The sequence below is a fragment of the Paramisgurnus dabryanus genome, chromosome 23 (assembly GCF_030506205.2).
Source record: "Paramisgurnus dabryanus chromosome 23, PD_genome_1.1, whole genome shotgun sequence".
Lineage (NCBI taxonomy): Eukaryota > Metazoa > Chordata > Actinopteri > Cypriniformes > Cobitidae > Paramisgurnus > Paramisgurnus dabryanus.
This window is the reverse complement of record NC_133359.1, coordinates 14,811,580-14,825,561: the sequence shown is the minus strand read 5'-3', so window position 1 is coordinate 14,825,561 and position 13,982 is coordinate 14,811,580. Positions and strand designations below refer to the sequence as shown.

The 13,982-nt window shown below is 38.1% G+C and overlaps 1 protein-coding gene across 1 annotated transcript in view; it reads left to right on the top strand.

The window, feature by feature from the left end:
• shank2b (SH3 and multiple ankyrin repeat domains 2b) overlaps nucleotides 1–13,982 on the top strand; it is a 254,294-nt gene that overhangs the window by 218,374 nt on the left and 21,938 nt on the right. The window contains exons 15-16 of the mRNA XM_065291651.2: nucleotides 2,221–2,303; nucleotides 3,331–3,455. Coding sequence (XP_065147723.1) covers nucleotides 2,221–2,303; nucleotides 3,331–3,455 — 208 coding nt within the window. The remainder of the gene's footprint in view (nucleotides 1–2,220; nucleotides 2,304–3,330; nucleotides 3,456–13,982) is intronic.

Sequence of the window (13,982 nt, the reverse complement as noted above, 5' to 3'; positions counted from 1 at the left end):
AATTAAACCTAGATATACTGTACATGACCTCAAGTGATTTTATTTTAAGATCTTTACAGTCTGAACAGTTTTAAGCTCAAAGTCAAGATACAATGTGCAAATGGGAAATTTGCTGTCAGGTTTAAACTCAATATCTTAGACTGATATCTTGAATGTTCGGTTTGCTCAAATATAGTGTATTTGTGCCTTCTGTGGTTAAACACTTTGATTAAATGATCTGTTTGTGTGGAAGGTGTGATTTAGAGAAAGATATAGACGGTGTTAGGCACAAGGTGTGATGTCATTCAGGACAAATAGTTTAGTTGCACTTCTCTGTATACCAAAAACTCGAGTTTAAAGTACCTAGAATTGTAACTGTTACACTAAGTATTTATCCCTGCAAAATCGCTTTTAGTCTTTTTTAATGATTAGTTATTTTGTTTTACTGTAATTGCTCTCTGTGTCTCACTCAAAAAATTTTATTTATTATAAACTAATGGCTCTTGAAAGCCTTTCTGATTATCATTTACCAAGTACATGAATTAAAAATAAATGTATGACCCAAATTTTGCTTTCTAATGCTCTTTGATAACAAAATAGTTAAACCAACAAAGAAAACTTTTATTATTTGTTAATCATTTCATTCCAAACCTGTATGCTGTTTTTTGTATAAAACAAAAGAGAATTTTCAAGAAAATGTACTTAAATCCAATGTTGCCAAGTCTACATTTTCCCTCTGAAATTGGTTACTTTTAAACTGTTGCCACAGGGGTTTTTTTGCACCGGGGTAAAGGGTTTCGTTTATCTGCTGTCTTTCTTAAATCATAATGATCTTATTTATAAAGTCTGACAGTGTTTATAATAACTTAGTGATTATTAAGAAAAAAAATTAATGCATAGATGTGAATGTAAAATATGTATTTTAGGTATTGGAGTGGCGTATTTTAAATCTTAGCGTTTGACCTAAGACCATTATTTTTGTTGTTTTAATTGGCCATTACGATGTTTTTTACGCAGACCTGGCAACCCTGCACAGATCTTTCCATACAATAACAGCTCATCTAACCAGGGCAGTCAATCCCAAAAAAAGGATTAAAGGAAACAATAAAGCAGGTTATGTGACTTGTATGCTCTATACTGTATCTTATGAAGTCATACAATAGCTTTGTGTGAGAAACAGACTAAACTGTAGATTTTTAAATTGAAAATCTTGCTCTTTGCTTAAACTCATAAAGCACAATGTCTGCCCTCATATTTGACCTTGTGTCATGGTCACTGAATTGTGGCTGTATGGAAAAAGCTATTTAAATGGTCTCTAAAATACATTTCACAGAAATAAACAATAGCATTCAGGTTTAAAGTGACATGAATGCAGGTATATGATGGCAGAATGTAGTTTTTGAATGGCTAGTGTAGCCTGTAATAAACTGACCTTTTCATTGTACTAGATCTAGGTCTTATATAGTTAGGTGAAAGTTACAGATTACATGGCTGTATTTTGCTTGGTACAAGTGGGATTTAAATCTACTGAGGCGCTTGCAGTAACTTTGTTGGCACGTGCTGGAACATTTAAAGTCCATCGCAAACAATAGTCAACGATGGATAAGCGTTGTGTTATGTAACTGTGACGTATTTGGACAAGATTACGAGCAAATATTTCATTTTCGCAGAAAACGAATTGCAAAAATGAAATTCAAACCACACTGACGGATAAAAATACATTTATATTTAGTCGCGAGCTCAACTGAGGCCAGTGCGCGCGCGAACACATTCTTCCCCTCTCTTTTGCGCTCTCTCATTCTGTGGCACAGTAAACCGTCACTCTCTCTCCTTCTCTCTCTCTCTCTCTCTCTCTCTCTCTCTCTCTCTCTCTCCCTTTCTCACTCACTCACTCTATCTCTCGCCATACCCATTCCTCCAAGATTACCGCTCATGTTTTCCTCTGGTGATTTTCATCCTTCATCCGGCGGTTATGTCTCGCGCTTACGGCACGCTATCGCGCCGGTTACCGGGCCTTGCCTCTCTTAACCGGCGTCGCAGCTCGTTCTTCGACAGATAAAGTCGGCGGCGCGTTATTCCAGCGGTTACAACTCTCACATCGCGCTCTTCGTCGCAAAACATGATGAATTCCTCTCAGCCGACGCCTGTCAGGATGAGGCATCACTCCGCGCGCGCCGCGGTGGCGATGATGAGGATGATAGGCTGCAATAACGGTCGTTATGCGCGCAATTTTCTCCACAGCGACTGCGTGATCAACGAAAAGACGGTGGTGCTGCAGAAGAAGGATAACGAGGGATTCGGTTTCGTGTTGCGAGGGGCGAAAGGTAGGAAATCAAGACGGACGCTGTCGTCTCCATCGTCGTCTCCGCCGCCTCATCGTGTGTGCTTGACTTCATTCTGTACACACTCGTGTCGAGATGTCTGTCGTTCATTTATTTCCTTTCCCTCCCTCGTGTTGTCTCGTTTCAAATCCATCTCACTTAACGTCATTTTTGTTGATTTCAAACCGCGTCATCGCGCGCGCGCGCTTCATCTGATGTGTCTGCAGCTGCATGCATTGCATCCATGTCGAGAACTTCTGGATTGATGCACTAACAGAGTCATCACTTGGCTCTTGTGAATTTGAATGGTTTGGTCAAATCTGTCAAGTGTAAACACAGACCCCCACCATACACCCCCTGGTCCATGTGCTTGGCTTGGGTTTGTCAATGGGGACGTGGGTGCCCGAGGACTGCATTAGGGCTCTGGCACTTTTGCTTCAAAGCTTGCTGACAGTCATCCTCAGTGGCCTCTTTCTATTACAACACATAATCTGTTTTAAAATTACTCATACCCATTTACATAAGCTCAGGCAAACATTTAACTATCCAATGCGGTAATATTTCGAGAAATGCCCCCATCCACAACCGCAATGCTTTAGTTTCCAGACAGCCAGTGCACTACAGAACGCTTGGAGTTTGGAGCGTGAGTTAGGAGTGCTGCACTGTGACTGCTCGCTGCATCAGGGCATTGCTTGTGTCTGTCAGGCTTCGGACCAATAGTGACAACCATGCATGCATTTTCTGTGGTTATATAAATGTCCCAACTACTGCATTCATTTTTGATTTGGTTGGATGGATGCATTGCAGCTGGCATCATGCGCTCCTTGACATCACCAGTTTGCATTTTCACGTTGTGTTTTTTCATATAAAAGCATGCTGTTTTCAGTAGGTCTGTTAAGCTTAATTCTGAACTAGCCAAAAGCTATACTGTATAAAATCTTTGCAGTCCAACATTAGGATTCACCTGGGCCTAAAACAACTATCCCAATGTACTTTATAATCTTAATCTTTGTTTTATCTGGATCTTTAGCTGATACACCCATTGAGGAGTTCACCCCCACTCCGGCCTTCCCTGCTTTGCAGTATCTGGAGTCTGTGGATGAGGGTGGGGTGGCATGGAAAGCTGGTCTGAGGACTGGGGATTTTCTCATTGAGGTAAGGGTACAAATAGGCTTACATTTTTTTTTGGAAAGACAAATGATTTGCTGTGGTTCAGAGTTTTAATGCTTGCTGAGGGGATTTGAAGGTCTCAGATCAGCTGAGAAGTGATGTCCATCCAGGGGAACTTCTTCTCAGGCTTGCTGAAAATTATTGACACATTGAACAAACAAGAAAATGTTTATGCACAGTCTGGGTTGTGAATATGAGGAAAGGTCATGGTTACATCTTTAATGAGATAGGGAAGCTTAGAGACGCAGGAGGAGAGCGGTTCTGGAAAAGCTGTGAAAGGACAGTGATGTGTCCTGTGCAAAAACTTGGTTTCTCTGTGTCTTGGACACATCTGACATCTTCTGAGCCTTTGGTCTTGGTTATGTTTAATCTGCTAACCTTTGTATGCCATCCTGCTTTTTATGTCATCACATATTTTTTTTTCACGTTTTTAATGAAAAGAGTCTTAACGTTGACATTGCAAATTCATTTTAAAGTTAAAAATGTCAGGCCAGTGATCATCTATCAGTCTAACTCTGTAGAAGTTGAGCTTTAAATTTGATGCAGTTGTCTGAGAGTGATCTTGCATTTATTGGATGTTGTAAATATTTAATGTCTCGGAAGTACTCTGGATCTGTAAGCTGTCAAGCCAAAGAAGCAGCGGAGGCAGATGAGAAATGTCGTGATAAGGGATCACACTGATTGTTTTCAATCTAAATGTAGGATAAACCACCTTGTTATCTCAGATTACACTGTGGTTTGGTTTAAGCTATGGGACTGCATTAAATGATTTTCATTGTTATGGCTTTATGCTAAGGTACCCAGAGGAAATGTATATTACTCATAGGTGGATCTTTCATAGCTCAGGAGACTTGTAAGAGGTTTTGGAAATGTCTTGTTTAAGTAATTACTTCATCTCTGATGTTTTACTTTAGAGAATTGGAAATTAATGGGACATTTGTGTCCCATTAATGGAAGTAAGGTTCTTTGAGGAACATAAAGTGGTTGTTCTCTGGCATTGCTGTGAAGAACACTTTCTAGCATCTTTATTTTAAAAATGTTAAAAAAAATGTATGACCAAGGAAGAAGAATTTGATGAGAACTGTTCATAATAAATTTTGTGACTTTTCTGTGAGCACAATGTATGACATTGCATGCTTCACTGACGTCGTTTGAGATTTTTCTGGAAAACAGCCTCGCTTGACCCCTCAGTTCTGGTGTAACTGACAAGCAAAGACTAAACGCAAGACATGAAAGCATTGGATAAAGCGTCCTCCTCTCAACATCAGCATAAAAAAGTTCATTTGCATGCAAAATTCAAGAGAGCACTCACTGCGTTAAAGAACACAGAGCAGATCTCTGCAGTTCATAGGCTGAGGAAGGAGGAAAATGATTGGCTGTCATGAGTGGCTAAGATTGCATGAATTATTGCTTCTGTATGTTAATCCAGGAATCCAAATGTATCCAAGCTTGAATTGGTCAGTGACAAATGAATTTTGACGAGAAAATGTTTATTGCGATCCTTTTTTTGACTTAATGGTAACAGTTTCTGTTATCTAATGTAGTTATCTCTATCAGTATGTAGTATAGGTAGTTGACATGATACGTTAGGGCAGTTCACTGTACTCCAGTGTGACATGGCATCCCAGCAAGCAGTTTTGCTTTTAAAAGACGCCTATAGCCGTCTAACCCCAAGCCAGTTGTATAGACTAACCCAAGGCAAAATTTGGGCTGTTGGTAAAAGTTTAATGGACGTTTAACATAGTCCAAAAATAATCATTTGTAATCACTGCTGACTTTGCTTACGTGATGGAATAGGGGTGTCATGATTCTCCAAATCCTCGATTCAATCACATTTTCGATTCTAAGGTCGCGATTCGATTCTCTATTTTTACTTTTTTTTTTTTAAGAAAAGGTTGCTATGCCTTTTTTAGACTAGACTTTTATGAAATATAATATCTGACCTTGAACCCGGAGATGCCCTGCCATGTTAGTCGTGCTGCCAGTTAAAAAATATGGTACACGCACATGACGTGATAAAATGAAACTTCCTGTCAGATGAACATTCCTGTCAGTACTTTGCACCTTAAAAACGCGCTTTTATTACCGTCAGACGAGATTGTGAGACTATACCCCAATAAGTCATGTTTAAATGCTGTTTTCATAACTCTTAAGCAACTGAAATAAGTTCTTGTGAAACTTAAACGGATCTCAGTTCAGAGAAACGACTGGTCCTATCACAGACGCCATTTTGCTGTGCACGCGCACATGCTCTGATTGAGTTCAGCTGAAAGCGTGAGGTGCTTGCTGTTTTTTGTTTCCCATGTAAAGAGCAGCTTGCGTGGTGTCTCCTGCATCTGCCATGCTATCTTTTAACTGGCTGTAGCTAGCGAAGTTAGATAAGGTTGATTTTTTTGCACTTGGCAAGCCGACTGGACGTGACATGGGGGCGTGGCATCATCAACAATTCCATTTTTTAATTTGTAGTTCGAGGTTGTGACTTAATTTCAATAGATTTCGATTTAAAATCGTGACACCCTTAAGGGGATCGCACACCGGACGCGCAGCTTGGCGCAGGATAACTCTGAGGAATCGTAGAACCGGAAGTGCACATTAAATAGCGCGAGCTTAGTCAGATAGTGTCTACTTCAAAATGCTAAATATACGGTAGCAGCCAATGTTAATCGTTAATGATTTGGGACAAATATGATGTTATTTAATGTTAAACTATGTAAGTTTGAGTAACTGTCTGAGTCATAGCTGGGCGCCGCGGACAGGAGCCACCTGTCGGCGCCAGTGTGTACACTCATAGAAAACAATGTGTTAAAAAATTTTAAACGGTGCGGCGCAGACCTGCGCGTCTGGTGTGCGACCCCCTTTAAACCTAAACAGTGAAATGATGGCTATTGTTTGCTGGGATATTTTCCCCAAAACTAATTTATTCTGCATTTTACTAATCCATTTTCGAATTTTGCATTTTAATTGAGAAAGTACATACTAAATTTAATTTATCACACCGTAGTGCCCATATAAACCAATTTGTGTAAATTATAACGTTAACGTTTTCCCGGACAGGGTTACGGTTAATCCAGGACTCGGCCTTACCTTATATAAGGAAATTCAAGTCGTTTACAAACATACCTTACAAAAACAATACTGGTGTGTATCTTAAGACAAAACAATGACACTAATAGATGTTAAGATGGGTCAATGCAAGATGTTTTTAAATTAATGCAGCTCAAACATGCATTTTAGTCTGGCACTAGCATAAGCCCTGTCCTAAACTAAAAGTTAATCATTCGTTATACTGTATAATATGATATAAGTTTATACAGTAGGTATCCTGTGCATTCTGTTATTGCAGTATTACATTCTCATACCTTATGTATAAAGTACGTCAACTATGTCCACGTATAAACGAATAACACTTCCAAGAGAGAAAGTGAGTGTTTATTTATACAAATCTATTCGTTGTCACTTCCCCCCAAATACCACAAAAAACAATAAACACGTTTTAATCGTCCTGTCGAAGATATTGACCGTCAGTCCCTCAGGAGCCAGACAAGCTTCACTGCCGACATCAGGTTGTGATGGTCTCGATTTGTTCTCTCACACCTTGGTGAATGGATGTGTTGTGGCTCAGGGCCGATCGAGCCTTACGAGCTGAGCAAGGCAAAACTCTCCCAGACATCTTGACCTCGTTTTAAGCGAAGTGCATTACAATGATGGTGAACGGTTGTAAATATCTGCTAAAATCTATTTGTTCTACCTTCCAGAAACTAGAGGATTTGAAAGTCAGTAGATCCTATAAGCTGAAAAAAAACTGTATGAAATATTCGACTGTGTAGCTTTTGAAGAGTGTTAGTGATCAACCAGGAAGCAACAAAATATGGATTTACTGAAAATATATCTACACCCACTGGCCCTTGGTGTGTGGGCTTTAGTATTTCTTTACTCTCGTCTGGTCGCTGTTATCGCATTTTTGCATCTTACTTATTGGTCTCCTCTCGTCTTTGTCAGAACGACACCGAATCTCTTCGCAGTGTAGATTTATTCAGCATGTAAGAGCTATTAGTGTGTCCATTGGTAATAAGTTATCGATACCAAAAATAATCCATGTTTTCTTGCCAATAACAAATTTGAAAAGCTCATCACCATCAATAAAAAGGAACGTAAGCTTTCATTCAGCTGCGGATAAACATAAGCATGAATGAGGAGTGTAATGACATGTTTGAGCGAAATCAGTCGTTTTATTCTGCAATTATCAATGTGATTACATCTGCCAAAACAAGTCATTACATAATTGTTCAATATTAATGCTTGATAAGAATTGCATATGCATTGCATTTAGGTCATGTATGAAACAAGATGCATCTGCTTTTATAAATGGTGGGTTGTGTACTAAAGCAACGCAGTAGTATTTTTGGTTGTAAATGTTGTCGTCATGCTGTAGGAAGATGAAAAGAAAATACTTTTCTTTGATTACACACCCCTAAAATCTGAAATGATGGCATGTTCATTGATGGATGGATGTCTTTTTGTCGGCAATACTCTCTCCAGAACGTTCTCTGTGCACAGAGAGGACCAGCAGGGTGGAAGTCTGTGGACTGTTGGAGATGCCTGCAAGCATCCTCATGGCCTGATAACCGTACAACCTGTCACCAAAAGCTGCTCATCACGCACCACAAACAGTATAGAACAGTACATAGCATTTACTGCGGCTAAATATAAAGTCACCGTCCCAGATTTATGTGATTCGCGTTTTGGACCGACGGATGACATATCAGAAGATGTAGAAATTGAAGCATTATGTTACGTACGTGATCTTTCTTTTTATAACAAAATCTGGTTACGTTACTGACCTGCCTCATGCATGCATGTGATGGTCCAGGTCTCATGTTGTAACACAGAGCAACGGTTGCCTAGCAACGGCACCAGCATTGTGTCTGAGCTCTGTGATGAAAGCGAGGTAGCGGTTTGAGGTTTTTTTCCCGTCGGAGTGCAGTACTGGGCCGCATGTAAACTGTTTTTTCCTGTTTGTACTGATACAAAAATACCCTGCATGAAGGATTCCATCACTAAAGGAGAATGACTCTTACATGCTAGTAATTTGCATCTTATGGCATCTAGCATTTAGTGGCAGGGTTTGCTCTATTTTGGCCTTTTTTTGATAATTCCTACATTGTAAGGTGATATTTTGAAATGTATTGCCGATGTTCACCATTGAGAGACTTAACAGTACGTTAGGGCTGAAAGATATATCGAAATAATCGGAATATGGCAATAAGTAGATGATTTTAATACTTCAAAAAGTTATGTAGGGGTGCACGGGACAAAGACTAACGCGGGGTTAGTTGTAACATGGACAGTTAACATTGTTGTACAAGGTTGAGCGTTTTGTTTTTCTGGTATTTTTTCATGCTGCCAAAAGACAGTCTCCCACAAATTATTAGAAGTGTATAATGTTTTTCCAGAGAATTATTGATGAACGAGTGTTTTGGTGGCATGTAAATTTTTTCATCTTATGTTTTTTTTTGGCTTTTAGGTTGGGTGGTCTAAGATACCAAATCCAATGCTATGTCATATTAATCAGTGTCTTGTTGACTAAAACATAGCATCGTTTTGAAATATGTCTGCAGCTCTTAGCAACTTTTTTGGTGGGCTTGAAAATGTGAAATATTTTGACGCAGCGGGGAAATTGTAACGCTGTGTTACAACTAACCCCTCAGCACTTACGATATGAAAACTGCTAACGTTAGCGTAATTCTTGGCGTTGTTTTAGGCTACACACGAATGATTGCTGGCTGCCAACAAAATAAATGTGCCTGTCTTATCAAAAATCATGTGTCAAATTTATTTTTGTTCATAACTTTAATATTGATTGAATAAGGACACGTCAAAGATTGAAATCTTAATGAAATGAATGGCTAAAATCAGACTTTGGTGCTCATTATCTCAGAATTTGATTTTGAAGCTGTAGTATGGTTATTACTGACTGGGTCACATATAAAAATGTTTTGTCATAATTGTGCTGCTTTTTTCTCACATATTTAGACATTTGTATCCATTTATAATTGAACTATTGATAGAAAAGGACTGAATGAATGAATACAGTGTGGATAGCTGTCTATTATAGACAGATATATAAACAATATCCACTTCAAGTATATAGACAAAATAGTATTGAAATATTTGCCTGCAAACTTAATTTTTGGCAAGTGTATTACAACTAACCCCTGCCTGTTACAATTAACCCCATCTATGGGGTAAGTTGTAACGTTTGCACTTTGTCACGTTTGGTGTAATTGTCCAAGAATGGTAAGTACTAGAAACAAACTTCAAATGTTCATTTGTAGCAGAGATGTGTGTGTTGCTTGTGTAAAAATATAATTAATCAAACTCAAATATTTTTTGAATGATTGAGCCAAACCAAAAAGCGTTAGGTTGTGTTGAGTTTTAAGTCAATGCAGATAGCCGAGGGACTCGTGAGACAAAGCAATAGTTGATTTATTTTCCCAGAAAGAATGTAAAACATGCATGTTGTTATATAATTTTGAGTTTTTAAATACATTTTATTATAATTCAAATAGATTTTACAAACTTAAAGCATTATTGTATTAAATATCATACATCACACTATCCAGCAAGATATTGATTCTGTCATTCAATAACGTGCAGCCCAGTATCGTTTAGGGGTCTGTTATGGTATCAGGTGATATCACAGGGCTTTAATTAGTGGGTAGTTGACATGAAGTAGTTTTATTATACTTTTGGGAAGATGTGCTTGGTGTGGCATGATACTGGTTGGTACTGTATAGCAGTTTAAAGACAATGGGTATCATTCATGAAACATTTGTAAATATACGAGTGAGTGATTTGTGCGTAAACAGACCTTTCCAAAAACTGTCCTCCTAATTCACAAGTACTTAGAAAACGTCAGTGTGATAGTGAAATGTGTGTATGTTAATGAATTCCAATCATTCATAAACACGGCACGCATGCACGCTCATTCATATTTAGCATAATCCCTGCCTATGCACTACAGCTACGCAAATTACAGCTGGAATCCTCTTGACTCTGGTTTGACAATTGAAAGTTACTAAGGGGACTATTTTTGGGCAGTGCATAATATCATGGTGCCTCCTGCAGCCATGTTACGGCAGCAATGTCCTTGATTATTACGCCAGAATGAGAGTATAGTTCCTAGCCATATCTGTCTAGAAAATTGTAACTTTACATATTCTGTCAGTCTTAGTACACAATGTAACTACAGAAGAGTCAAGTTTTAAATAGGAAAAACATCGAAACTCTTTGGTTATTTTTTTGCGCGATGCTAATGGTCTAATCAGATTCAATGGATTGTGCTAAGCTATGCTAAAAGTGCTAGCGCCAGATCCGAAGATTAGCTGAATGAATTCCAAAACTGTAAGAATCAAGTGTTTAACTCTAGGGGAGCTGGAAAATGAGCATATTTTCAAAAGAAGTGGAATGTCCCTTAAAGCGAGCTGAAGTACTTGGTGCTTTTCTGAAAATGACCAGCATGGTGACTCTAGAGAGCGCTTTGGATACACAGCGTGTTTTTCGGGAGACGCATTTGTTGCTGTGATCTGGAATATCCACATCATGTTACTAGTATATTAGTTTGAACAATATTACTGTATATTAAAATGCAGTAATATTAACTTTTCCATTGTTGAGTTGTACAAGTATGATGGTTGGTCAATGTAGTGTTTGTCCCGCCACTCCACTACTGTCATTGGATGGCTGTGTAAAAAAAGGACAGTGACGAGCTCTGTGTTTTTCCCAAAGTTAAAGGGATAGTTCGGCCAAAAATTATATTAAACCCATGATTTACTCACCCCCCAAGCTGTCCGTGTTGCATATGCATATTTAAAACTTTATTAACGTAAATAACTACCTTCCGGTAGCGCCGCCATCTTAGACTCCTCTGTATTCAGGAGAGAGTATTAGCGTAGTGTACGCACTTTTCTTAGTGACGTATGACAAATTCGAAGGGCGGGGGCACAGAGCAGCAGCAGAGTAGCCTCCGTAGGCTGCGTAAGCTCTCATCCTGAATGCGGAAGCAACTAAGATGGCGGCGCTACCGGAAGGTATTTATTTTTGTTTATAAAGTTTTAAATATGGATATTTCTACAACAACACCGGGCGGATTACCCTCAGAAGGCCTTTGTTTATCATTCTAGAGCCGTTTGGATTTATTTTGTGAAGGATAGACGCACTTTTTTTGGACTTTAAGGTCGTGGACCCCGTAACATTACATTTAATCAACTGAAAGATCTAAAACATTTGATAAAATATCCAAAAATGTGTTTGTCTGAAAAACGATGGACATATGCAACTCGGACAGCTTGGGGGTGAGTAAATCATGGGTTTAATATCATTTTTGGCCGAACTATCCCTTTAAAGAGTAAAAAATGAATAATGACAGCAGCACAAAATTACTCGTGATGTCGTTATGATACATAGTTCAGAAAGTTTGTACTGTTTTAGGCACCATTTACATGTGGTGGTGAGCAGGTGTAAATTTCTTTGATACCAACTAACATTTAAAAAATACGAACTTTTTCATGAATCTAAAAATTTACGCCAGAACGACGACTTCTCGTGTTTCATGAATGAGATCCAATGACCATAGTTTTGGCATCATGGCAGTGTCCAAACTGTTTTATGTATTTGAATTGAATTTTTTGTTGTAAGGCCTAAACAAGGGGTGTAAAAATGCATAAATGCATGCTGTACCTCAATCTACACCCAGCGTAAGCCCGTCCAGTTTCCCTCAATTTGTTTTAAGCATTTCATATTTGGAAACAACTTGTACTCAAATTAAATTCCTAGGCAATTACATAAAAGCACAGTGTACACTGTAATAGCAAGCACTGGTCAATTTCCGTAAAACGTTTAATCTGTGTTAGGACACAGTCGCCATACAAAAACACTGTTTACAGCATTTGTACTACGAGTGCTGTTTAGACTTCAGAAAATGGACTCGGTTAGCCCCTTTATCCTTAATGAAAATTCCATAGCCTTTCAATGATTCATTCACGGTATCTTGTGTTTAATCTCCTCTACAGAGGACTTGACCGCAGAGGTCTTATCACGCAACCTCTCTTTAAGTGTAAGCCAGGCCGAGCCGATAGCTCTGACGCTTTTCCTCCAAGTGCAGTGCATAAGAGAAAATAGATGAGTTCTTGTATATGTATGTGTGTGTGTGTGTGCTTGTGAAAAGTAGATTCCCTGTGCTCTTCATAATTATCCACACTCAAGACAAATGGGTGCCCTCCTTTCTGGAGATCACCAAGAAGAGGGAGATTGCATTTGAAGGGATAGAGTTTTGATCTGCGATGGATGATTGTCCTCTGACAACTCTGTGTAAATCTCTAAATCAGGCCAGAGGTGCAGTGATTGTCGGCTCTCTAGACCGTATTAGAGAGCGCTGCGTTGGTGTGGGGTTGTGTTTAGGAATGATAGTGGATTTGACTTAGGGATTAAGAGATGAGAGCTGTGTGCATTTGCTGAGCTGAATGATTTTTTTTATTAAGGATGAACGATATATCGGTAACCAAACAGATATCAGCCAATATTTGTGTGATTATTGTTTATTTACAGTTACAGCTAACTATTTTGTCCAATTCAAGCAGCAAACCTATACCAGTTATTTTTACAGTTTTATACATTTTATTAAATGTTTTGATAACACGTAAATGTTCATGTAAATTTTCATTTCTATTAATATTGTAAATCTGGCTGCATGTAAATGTTAAAGTCCCCATGAAATCAAAAATGACAATTCTTATTCTTAATGGAATTTTGCAAGGTTTATTATAAACAACTTATGCATGTGAGGTCATTATTTTAATTATTAAAATTAATGTTTTAATTATTTTTTAATTCATAAGAAAAAGAGCATCATGTGTTAACCCCGCCCCCTCCAATTGTCAGTCTGCTGTGAGTTCAATTTATGAATGAAATGCTCACTTTCTAGATCCAATCAATTCACAGTGTAAAACACAAGCCATGCCAGCTATTTTCTTCTTTTGATATTTTGTTTCATTTGGAAATGCAATATGGAAGTACATTATAATGGAAGTACATTTAAAGCAACATTAATTTTTTTTTACAGCTGACATAAAACACAAGTTGTCTCAATTATTGGTAAGACTTTACAATAAGGTTGTATTTGTTAACATTAGTTAATGCACAAGCTAACATGAACTAACAATAAAGTATACCTCTACAAAATTTATTTATTTTAGTTTATGTTAATTTTAGCATTTATTAATGCATTTTTTTAAACAAAAGTTGTAACTGTTAAAGGGGACATTTAACAAGACTTTTTAAGATGTCAAATAAGTCTTTGGTGTCCCAAGAGTTTGTACGTGAAGTTTTAGTTGAAAATATCATATAGATAATTCATTATAGGATCTTAAAATTGCTGCTTCTTACCTGTGAGCAAAAATGAGCCGTTTTAGGTGTGCCTTTAAAATGCAAATGAGCTGATCTCTGCGCTAAATG